Source organism: Peromyscus leucopus, chromosome 9 (assembly GCF_004664715.2).
Source record: "Peromyscus leucopus breed LL Stock chromosome 9, UCI_PerLeu_2.1, whole genome shotgun sequence".
NCBI classification, from domain to species: domain Eukaryota; kingdom Metazoa; phylum Chordata; class Mammalia; order Rodentia; family Cricetidae; genus Peromyscus; species Peromyscus leucopus.
The window spans coordinates 67,708,956-67,719,709 of NC_051070.1; the positions used below are offsets into that span (position 1 = coordinate 67,708,956).

General features: G+C 45.9%; 1 protein-coding gene across 1 annotated transcript; it reads left to right on the top strand.

Moving 5' to 3' along the window:
- LOC114689301 (granzyme C-like) lies at window positions 1-3,212 on the top strand. The gene is made up of 5 exons (XM_028863651.2): window positions 1-112; window positions 1,144-1,294; window positions 1,728-1,863; window positions 2,057-2,317; window positions 2,957-3,212. The coding sequence occupies exons 1-5, from the start codon at window positions 58-60 to the stop codon at window positions 3,098-3,100; spliced, it is 747 nt and encodes a 248-aa protein (XP_028719484.1). The 5' UTR covers window positions 1-57; the 3' UTR covers window positions 3,101-3,212.
- The last annotated feature ends 7,542 nt before the right edge of the window (window positions 3,213-10,754 follow it).

The window sequence follows — 10,754 nt, forward strand, 5'->3', positions numbered from 1 at the left end:
CCCCTCAAGGACTGTGTCTACTCTGCCTTCCTCCAACCTGAGCAGCCTTCCTGGAAGATGCCACCAGTCCTGATTCTCCTGACCTTTCTTCTGCCACTTGGAGCTGGTGGAGGTGAGTAAACATCCCAGTCTCAGAGGTGCCATCCCATAATACCTCTGCAGACTCTGCCCAGCTCTAGTCAGGAACTGACCTGCACCTAACCAGGAGGTTCCTGAAACCCAGACCTGGAAATCTGTCACTGGCTAGATTTTCAACAGGGTCTGAAGAAGGGAGGTGTCCTCAGAAGACTTGGTGGGCACTAGCTTTTCCCTGCTCTTCTTCCTTACCTAATCCCTAAAAAGAGAAGCAGCAGAGAATGAAAAGATATTAAGGAGTACATCACTAACCTTCCTTGAGCCCAGGGCAAGGGCAGCTTTAATGACCAGCCTGCAATGGGGTAAGGACACCGGCTCAAGAACATTAGCATCATTTAGTAACCTCTGCCCTCAGCCTGCTGAAGAAAGAGGACCTGGGTGACAAGATGCCTGCATTGCACACTCCACTAGCTTTGCAGTCTTGTTTTGGTGGCCTCTCAACTACTTCCTGCAGGTCCCCAGCTGTTCCCATCTTTCCTAGCACACTCCTCCATGTTCTGCAGGCTCTGAACCCCATGAGCTCTGAACCACCAGGCCTCCAGCTAAGTAGAAGTCATTCATCCATGCAGCCAAAAGCATTTGCTGAGAACCCAAGATGTACTGGTCACCAGAAGAGGAGAATTTTAGGAAATTCCCCTCTGTAGATTTGGTGGTAAAAGGTGACAAATTGTCACAAATCAAGACATTGGAGGTGTCACGGAGGCTCACTAACACAGAAAAACTGATAGGGAGTCTCCCAGGATCCCCTCGGTATGTACCATCATGAAGATAGAGCTGGACCCACCAAATATTTGTAAATCAGGGGCTGGAGGACAAGTTCCACCCATCCCTTCGTTGAAAAGTGTTCTGTGGCTTAAGATTCAGCAAAGATTATTCTATGTACAAGGAATTCTGTCTGTCACGGGCTTGGGGTACTGTTGATCTCACCCCTTTAGCCCTCCCTATACTTTCCCTCCTGACCTGATCTGCTGCTCCCAGGCATGCAAATATTCTAGCCTTTTCTTTCAGAGGAGATCATCGGGGGACATGAGGTCTCACCCCACTCCCTCCCCTACATGGCTTATGTTAAGTTTCTGGATGATGATGGGAAGAAGAAGTTTTGTGGAGGCTTCCTGGTGCGAGACAAATTCGTGCTGACAGCTGCTCACTGCCTGGGAAGGTGAGGAGAAGCAGCTAGCCCATACTTTCTGAGACCGCATAGGAGCTTCTGTCCTCTACCTGTGGATGCTCCTGAGAGCACTCTAGAGGGCAGGACTGTGAACATGGAAGTCTGAAAACAGTGACACCGAGTCAAAGGTGAGAGGTCAGAGCCAGCAGCACACTTGAGGAGAAAGCAGCCACCCTGGCCAGACTAAAGCAGTGGCTGAGGTTGAAAGGACGCATTGAGAGTCAGTGCAAACTTTGGAGTATTTCCTAGAAGCAAGAGGGAGCCTCCAGGACTCTATGTACTTGAGAAGCAGAGCAGCAGGTCAAACCCTGAGGCCTCCTGTCTCCTCAAGTCCCCTCAGCTAGAGCCCCTCCCTGCCTCTTACACCTCCTGGACTGTGTCTTCTCTCCCTCCACATCTCTCATCTCCACTCTGCTCTCTACAGCTCAATGAGAGTCATTCTTGGGGCCCACAACATCAAGGCACAGGAGGAGACCCAGCAGATCATCCCTGTGGCAAAAGCCATTCCACACCCAGACTACCATCCCAAGGACCGCTCCAATGACATCATGCTCTTGAAGGTGAGACCAGCCACCCCCCATCCACACCTCCACCCACACCTCACCCACCCCTGGTGCCTCTGCTTGATACAAGGCTTGCCCCTCCCCTCCTGCTCTCATCCTGCTCCTTCCCTCCCTGCCATCCTGGTTGTCAAAGTGTCCCAGGTCAGCAGGCTCCTGGCTGAGCTGGTCTCTCCTGCCTCTTCCCTATCAGCTGCAGAGTACAGCAAAGATAAATAAAGCCGTGAGGCCCCTCAACCTGCCCAGGCGCAAGGTCGATGTGAAGCCAGGGGATGTGTGCTCTGTGGCTGGTTGGGGAATGATGGCCCCAAATGGTGAATACCCAAACACACTGCAAGAGGTGGAGCTGACGGTCCAGAAGGATCAGTTGTGTGAGTCCCACTTTCAAGGTTATTACAACAAAGCCAATCAGTTATGTCTGGGGGACCCAAAGATCAAGCGTGCTTCCTTCAAGGTAAGTTGGATTTTCATCCTCCCTGGGGTCCGTGGGAAGGGAAAGGCAATCTGGGACCTGGAGACCAAACATCAAGGGACTTTGCCCAGTGCCTGGAATGATTTCCCTGGGAATGGAATGGAGGGAGAACACTAGGAAAAAATGACTAGCTAGACCTCCTGAGCTGACAAAGAGACTCTGTGAAGGAAGCTGTGTAAAAGCAGGATTTGCACAGTTCTCCTAACATCTAGACCCAGGCTTTAGAAAGCTGTGCTCCCTGTGGGTGTCATTAACACAAGCAGGTGTCTCCACCGAGCAGACACCCACTTTTGTCCATGGTCTTGTCCTCCATGCTCACATCAGGCCCACTCACCTGTCCCCATGTTCTTAAACAATGGCCCGGACGTGAGGGTCCTACACACCTTCATAGAGAGTGGATCACAGACCTGGAGAAAGGGCAGAGGCTGGGCTCAGGAGGGAGGTGAAGCAGTAACCCTGTCCCCAGTCGGAGCAGGAAGCCCAGGGACACCCAGGCCTGCCCTCTGATCTCCCACAACAGACCTCACTAGTCCTGCTTCTTTGAGAGCAGTATGACAGGAGTGGGAGGTTGGGACTTGGAGAAACAATAGCTCAGTCCGCTGTGCCTTCTTCAATTCACAGGGCGATGATGGGGGGCCTCTCGTGTGTAAAAAAGCAGCTGCAGGCATCGTTTCCCTTGGACAATCTGATGGTTCTACTCCCCAAGCCTTCACCAGAGTTTCCAGTTTCCTATCCTGGATAAAGAAAACAATGAAACGCAGCTAACAACAGAGCAAGCCAGACCCCTCCCTGACTCAGCATCTCCCCTACAGCTGAGTCCAGGATTGTCCTAGGACAGAAGCCACAGTTCAATAAAGTTCTCTTTGCTGTATTGGAATTCTGGTTTCATATGCAGGGAACAACTCTGTGCTAGGCAGGCCAGTGGCACACTTCTGCTCTCTGCTCACCCGACACCATACACTCACCTCCCCCAAAGCTCAGGCACGGCCATTGCCAGCTCATTTTCACTGGTCCCACTCTGCAGTGCCTGCCCTTCTGACAGACTAAAGCTGAGCTGGGGGTCTCCTGTCCTGGGGCTCAGGGTGAACTTTTTTCCTCCTCTGTGTCATATGGAAGAAAGGAGAGGGAAAGCACCATTGGTCCTGGAGACATGGGAGACAGAGCCCAGGTCACTGTAGACGGGCCTTCCTGGAAAAAGTATCTTTTTCCCACAGCTTCACAATTAAGGTGACAGATATTTTGGTAAGGGCTGCTCCACATTTGGAATTAGTTTCCCTATCCTCTTCTGGAACCAGGGCCGACCTTGGTCCACCCTCCTGGCTCTATGTCCTTCTCCATCATGGCTGCTCAGATGAGTCTAACAACTTCTGTGCTTTATAACCAAGCAGATTTGAGCACATCCCGACCTCTTATAACCTCCTATAACCCAAGCCATGTGTCGTTCCTCACCTTAGGGCCTCAGCCCTGTGGTGCCAGCCCACCTTAGGTCCTGGCAGAGAGGTGCCTCTCAAAGGTCCAGGCCAGAAATGGCATCACAGAGGGTCCATGGAAGCCAGGGCCCTCAGTGTCTCTTTCTAGAAACCTGTACCCCACCTCCCACATGCTCAGACCTAGGGAAGCTCTTCCGAGTCAGCTCAGTTCCTCCTGTGTGCTCAGCATCCACAGCTGCAGGGTCTCTCACAGCAGGAGCCCCTCTGAGCATGTCCATCTCAGTCCCTGCTGGACTCTAGGGTAGGAGGCCATGACGGTCCCATGGCCTGTGTCAGTCTTTGACATCCACAAGGGCAAAAGAACTAGAAATCTCCACCTTTCCATCAGTGAGCACTGAAGTGTATGAGGTTTGGAAGTGACAACAGTGTATTAGCTTCTACTGGGAAACTCTTCAGAGAAGCATTTTTTTCAACTAGGAGAGAGGATAGTTCCTACAGAATAAGACAAATGAGACGGCCTATTGTATTTATTTAAAGGTAACAGATACAGAGCCATTATGCAGGTTTAAATCATCAGAGATGCACATATTCAGAAGCATAAATCATTAACAGAATTAAATGGGAATCAAGGAAAATAGAAAAACAATACTGTGAAGAAATATCTCTAAATTTTAAAATTTTGTGTTACTGCGGCATCCATAGGTTCTAAGACTGACTGTTAGTCTCAAATTTAGGAAGGTCTTGACATTTGACAGTAGCCAGAAGATCTGCCTTTTTGTTAAATAAAAGTCTCCCTGTGTTGGACTCACATTGCTAAAAAAAAAAAAAAAAATAAAATAAAATAAAATAAAAATCCAAGCTGGGAAGCATGGTTGCTCATGTCTTAATCCAGCATTGGGAGGCAGGAAATGCACACCTCTGAGTCCAAGGCCAGTCAAGGTTACAGAGAGAGAGCCTCTGTATCAAAACAAACATAAAAATGCTTCATTTAACTCAAATAAACCTAAAACTCCAAGCAGCCTGGGCTTCGGGGGCCTCTCCTGTCAAACTCTTAACAGATAACATGACTTATGACTACAGCTTAATGCCCCCCTGTCCCAAATAACAGAGCATCACATTCTTCTGCGAGATGAAGTAAAATCTCCCTTTGGGTCAGGAAACTTTCAAAGACAGGATTTATATAGGCCCAGATGCAAGTGTCACCCAGTTTCTAATAGGGAACTGGAAAACAAACCCACCCCGGAGACATATAAGGACCTACCTATTGGAGACAATGGAAACAAAGAAGAGTGCAGAATCAACCATATATGTACGATAGAAATCATATGGTCACATATGTGTTCAGTGTAGGTGTTACATTTACTTTGAGGAGACGGTTCTATGGCTTAAATAACATTGAAAACCATTTGTTATTCCTCTTCAGAGAGGAGATAGAAGTAAATTCCTACCACAAGGTCCTAACTGATCTGACAACCAGCATCAACCATGTTCAGATAGAGGCTGAACTGAGCCTAGGATTTCCTGGCCACCAAGGCACAAGTGACTTCAATGTCATCTAATTTGTGGTCAGTAACTTGCTGGCCTCCCACACAAAAGATGAGCCCATGCTCAGACCTCCCACAGGAAGAAACCCCTGGGCTCCTCCACAGCTGCATGGTGAAGGTGTTAAAGCCACCTTGCTTTGCTCCCTTGAGCACACACTGGAGTGGATTCAGAGGCAGGTAAATGCCTTAAACACAGACTGCTTCAGATTTCTCTGCTCTATGAAAGTATCTCTCAGCCCTCCCCATTTCAAAAGAGCTTACTCTGCTCCCCTAAAATCTCTATACTGATTTTCTGTACATGAGAAAGGAGATGCTTCAACTCATCAAGACCCAACTTCTCTGCTCCTCCAGGCCATTGCAGTCCAGCATGCCAGGGAGAGCTGTAAGACACCCCTGAAGGACACAGACCAGACACAGGAACACAAGAGTCTCTGGTTTGTGCTGGGAACACATGCTGGTATACCTCCATTGTCCTGTCCAGCTTCCTAAGTCTCCCAGCACCACTTTCCATGGACTTAGAGAATACAGAGTTTCTGTTCTCTATTTGTGTCCCATTCCACCTTTCTTTCCATGGTGGTTTTTAGTAAGGATGTCCCCTCGGCGCCTGTGTTTGAACACTTGGTCCCCAGTAGGTGATGCTGTTGGGGATGTGAGGAAATATGGTCTTGGTGGAGGAAGTCCTTTGCTGGGGCAGGCTTTGTGGATACAAAGACTCACACCATTCACAATTCTCTCTCTTTCTTTTGTATGTTCTGGTGAGTGTGTGTGTGTGTGTGTGTGTGTGTGTGTGTGTGTGTGTGTGTGTGTGTGTGATTACAGTAAATGATATAAGCCCTCAGCTCCCTGCTCCTGCAGCCATGCCTTCCACTTCATGCCACATTGGACCCATATTCCCTAGTCTTTCTCCTGGAAGTTGCCTTGTTCATGGTGTTTTATCACAGTAATAGAAAAGTAACTAATACACACACTTTTAAACAACAGACATATTTTACCTTGACAGAAAGGCAGGAATGTGTTTATTTACCATATTTCTCAGGAGTAGTTGGCCTGAAGCATTGTGGGACAGTCTGCAAAGCACACAGCCACAGCTGAACGACAACTCTCTGCAGGGTCAGGCTGCTGCCCTACATGATGTAGGTCATCCTCTAAACTAGGAATGACATTTTCATCTATGGCTACAATACATGGTTTCCAAATCAAAGAGATGTGCAGACAACTCCCCTCCTAGAAAGGACTGTACTCAAGGGTTCTGGTTTCTGAACCATGTATGGTGTTTTTCACCTGTGATTCTGGGACTCCATGTCAGGGATAGGTGGATAGAGCTTTCAAACTCAGCCTCAGCCACAGAGTGTGATCCTGTCTGGAAAATGAGCTTCTCTCTGAACAAATTGAGTTTGGATTGCCCAGAAGTTTTAGCTCCTGAGAAATGACTCAACATAAGTACTGAATTAATATATAGCTTGGTGATCTATTCTGATTTCAGAGAAATAGGGTTCACTGAATTGTCTCTCAAAGTTTAATTCCTCTTAATTAAATCTATCATAGAATTTTGTAGCATGATAAAGGAAAGACCACTAAGACACCATAACAATCAAGTTTATGGTCATTGTAGCAGATAGAGAATCCTTGCAGCTTAAACACTTGAGTTCAGAGTCCCATGAGAAGCTTTCCAGATGTCCTTTAAGTCCCCCTCCTCATATGATGCCCTAGCCCATTTGGCCATTGACCCTACCACTTAATGCCAAGGAGAGTGACATCCTGGGCTCACTGCAATATGACACCAGGAAACCATGTTGTGACAACCCAGCTGAGACCTTCCTATTGTAGTTTGCTCTCTCTACAGGAGAGGCAGAAAGTTTGCAATGGACCCAGATGTGTTCTGCTTCTCCACAGTGTCCTTAGAATGTTATTGTCTGCAAGCCATCATGAATAGCTACCTACAGAATTTCATACAATTTCACCTAAGTAGCTGATGTGTTTCCTAGAATAGAGAAAGATATGAATACATAGAATTCCTTTTGTCTCTCTGTGTTTTCCCAGCCAATACCAATATTTGCATGTTTTGTATAGCTAATTTATTTGAAATAACAGCTTTAAATTTTATATTCAGCCAGAGGGTCGTGGCACATGTCTTTAATCTCAGCACTCAGGAGACAAAGCCAGGTGGATCTCTGAGAGGTCGAGGCCTCCCTGGTCTATAGAGCGAGTTCCCTTATAGGCACCAAAACTACACAGAGAAAACTTGTCTCAAGAAACCAAAAAAAAAAAAAAAAAAAAAAAAAAAAAACCTTTACATTAATCACATATTTTCAGGCTTCAAAGTTATAATTACATGTATGTCATGTAGAATGATTAAATCAAACTATTATCAAACTAATTGACATATTCACAAATTTAAATAGTTTTCATTTTTGTAGTGAGAACATAAATTTGTTTGACAGTTTTTAAAAACACAATAAGTACAATGTATTTTAACATATTATGCAGTAGATTTCAAAAAGTAATTTCTCCCCCTAATTGAAATTCTGTACATTTTCTTTAATAGCTTTTAGTTCTAATGTGCCCAGCCTCCAATAATCACTATTTTCTCTACTTCTACAAATTCCGTTGTTTTAGATTTAAACACAGTGAGATCATTCATTATTTTTTCAACTGTCCCTAGCTTATTTAGCTTAGGATCATGACTCAGTTTCACCTGTATCATTGCAAATGATAGAATTTCATCATATATTTAATTGTCGATAATGAGCTGGAGAGATGCTCAGTGGTTTAGAGCACTTGTTGCTCCTGCAGAGAAATCAGGTTCAGTTCCCAGCATGCACATGATTTCTCACAACCATCCTAACTCCAGGTCCAGGGCATCCGTTGCCCTATTTTAACCTCCATGGGCAACACACACACACACACACACACACACACACACACACACACACACACCTGTTCTTAGAGCAAGGGCAGCCTGTCCCACCTCCCAAAGCTAATCTCACACAGCTCTAACTGTGGTGATATTTTAATTGTGCTGAAATGTGATTTTATTTGTATGTTAATAAATAAAGTTTGCCTAGAGGTTAGAGGTCATTAGTGAGCCAGGAATAAATGTCTGGTGGTGGTAGCCCATGCCCTTAATCTAATCACATGGCAGACAAAGTCTCTGTGTGGTCAAGGACACAGCCAAGCATGGTGACCCTTGAGTCTTTAATCCCAGTACCAACCATAGAGACCAGGAGGTCTGTACAGACAGACAGTGACAAGGAAGTCATGTGACTGGGCTTAGAGCCAATGAGGAGGCAGAATAGGAAAGCAATAAAACTCAAGACACACAGGAAGTTCTCTCTCTCAGGGGAAGGATGGCAGCGAGTGGTAAGATAAGGTGGTCTTGGCTCTTTAATTAGTGCTCAGATCTCTTGGGCTTTTAACTCTGTATTTGACTCTGTGTTTCTTATTTAATAAGACCATTTAGAAATTCATCTACATCTAACCATCTTGTGCTCTAAGCTCGGATCCTCAGTTCACTCAAGTCATTATCAGCCCTTTCCAGGGCTAGATCCCTGTCTCTCTCAACACTGGATCTACCCGACTAAATAATCATTTAAGATCTTCTCTAGTTCCTTGTTTATCTGTGGAGACTCTTATGCTACACTGTAGAAAATACCAGTGGAGCCATTGGCAGGGAAGCCAGTGCTGATCTAATCTTACTAATTAATTCAATACTGAAGCTTTTGCTTAGAGATAAATGCCAATATTCAATAAATAGGTAGCCTATACATGTCATTGTGATTGTTTATTATACTTAACTGTGTATAACAGTAAGACATGATCATTGGTAACAGGGCAAACAGTTGCTTTTGAGATTTCTCCTGTGATGCCCTAGCAGTTTAGGAAGATCAGAGTTAGTTTAAGATAATTCACCAGACTATTCAACAGAGGGTTCCACAGTATGATCAGAAGTCCTAGAAGTTAATAAGATGATGTACAGAAATTCTCGTGGTCAAATATGGCACAGTATCAACTCTAAATAAGTACTGTATAACTTTGTCTGTGTATTTGTACTGATAGAATTGTGTTCTGGTAATGTGGGTGTCAGTATTATTTTTTTAAGAAAGAAAAAAAGACCAAAGGAATTAAAAGAGTGTAGCGCCCATGCTACCACCAGTTCACCCTGTCTGAGCGAGGGGCTGAGGATTAAATCAGAGACAAGACAGCGGGTCATTCCTCTCAGTAAAATGCCAAAATGCCCTTTATTGAAGGAGGGCAGAGGCCTTAAATACAGGTTTACAACACAGTGGGAGAACCCCAGATGGCCATAGTTCACAACAGATGTTTTACACACTTGCATCCTAGCTGTTTACACCAAAAACAGGATACACAAACAAGGAACCTCCTGTAAGCTGTTTTAGGAGGAAGGACACCAGCAGGGAATTAGCATAGGGAGGACATCTGATCAAGGTCAGCAAGAAAGGCAACAGCTCCTCAAGGAACCAGGGGCAAGGCCCAACAAAAGGGATCCTATGAGAATGGAAAAAGATGTAAAATGTTGCCGGGCGTTGGTGGCACACGCCTTTAATCCCAGCACTTGGGAGGCAGAGCCAGGTGGATCTCTGTGAGTTCAAGGCCAGCCTGGGCTACCAAGTGAGCTCCAGGAAAGGCCCAAAGCTACACAGAGAAACCCTGTCTCGAAAAAACCAACCCCCCCCCAAAAAAAAAGATGTAAAATGTAAGAAAGGACACACTTTTTGCTCAGGGCAGTCACACTGGACTTCACTGGGTCTCAGGCCCTCCTCAGCCACAGCCTAAACATCCTCTTTTCTTGGTCTTCATTTCCACTTAGCTCATAGGGTGTCAATGTGGTGACAGTGTCATTTTGACTCAAACCAGAAAGCTTTCTTAACTACTGAAGCCAATCAGCCAAGAGGTGCACTATTGCACAATGCCTGTGAGGTCACTGAGCACTGACCTCCTTCATCCCTTCAAGGACTGTGTCTACTCTGCTCTCCTCCAACCTGAGCATCATCCTGAGAAGATGCCACCAGTCCTGATTCTACTGAACCTTCTTCTGCCGCTTGGTGCTGGTGGAGGTGAGTGAACACACCTCTCCCAGAGGTGACATCCCATAATACCTCCCAGATTCTTTGCTCAGCTTAGTAAGGAAATGTCCTGCACTGACCCAGGAGATGTCTGAACCTCAGGTCCCATACCACATCCAGACCAGGAAATCTATCACTGGGTAGATGTTCAACAGGGTCTGAAGAAGGGAGGTGTCCTCAGAAGATTTGGTGGGCATTAGCTTTTCCCTGCTCTTCTTCATCACCTGGAGAGATGATAATCCCTAAAAAGAGAAGCAGCAGAGAATGAAAAGATATTAAGAAGTACATCATTAACTTTACTAGAGCCCAGGGCAAGAGCAGCTTTGATGACCAGCCTGCAATGGGGTAAGGACACCAGTTC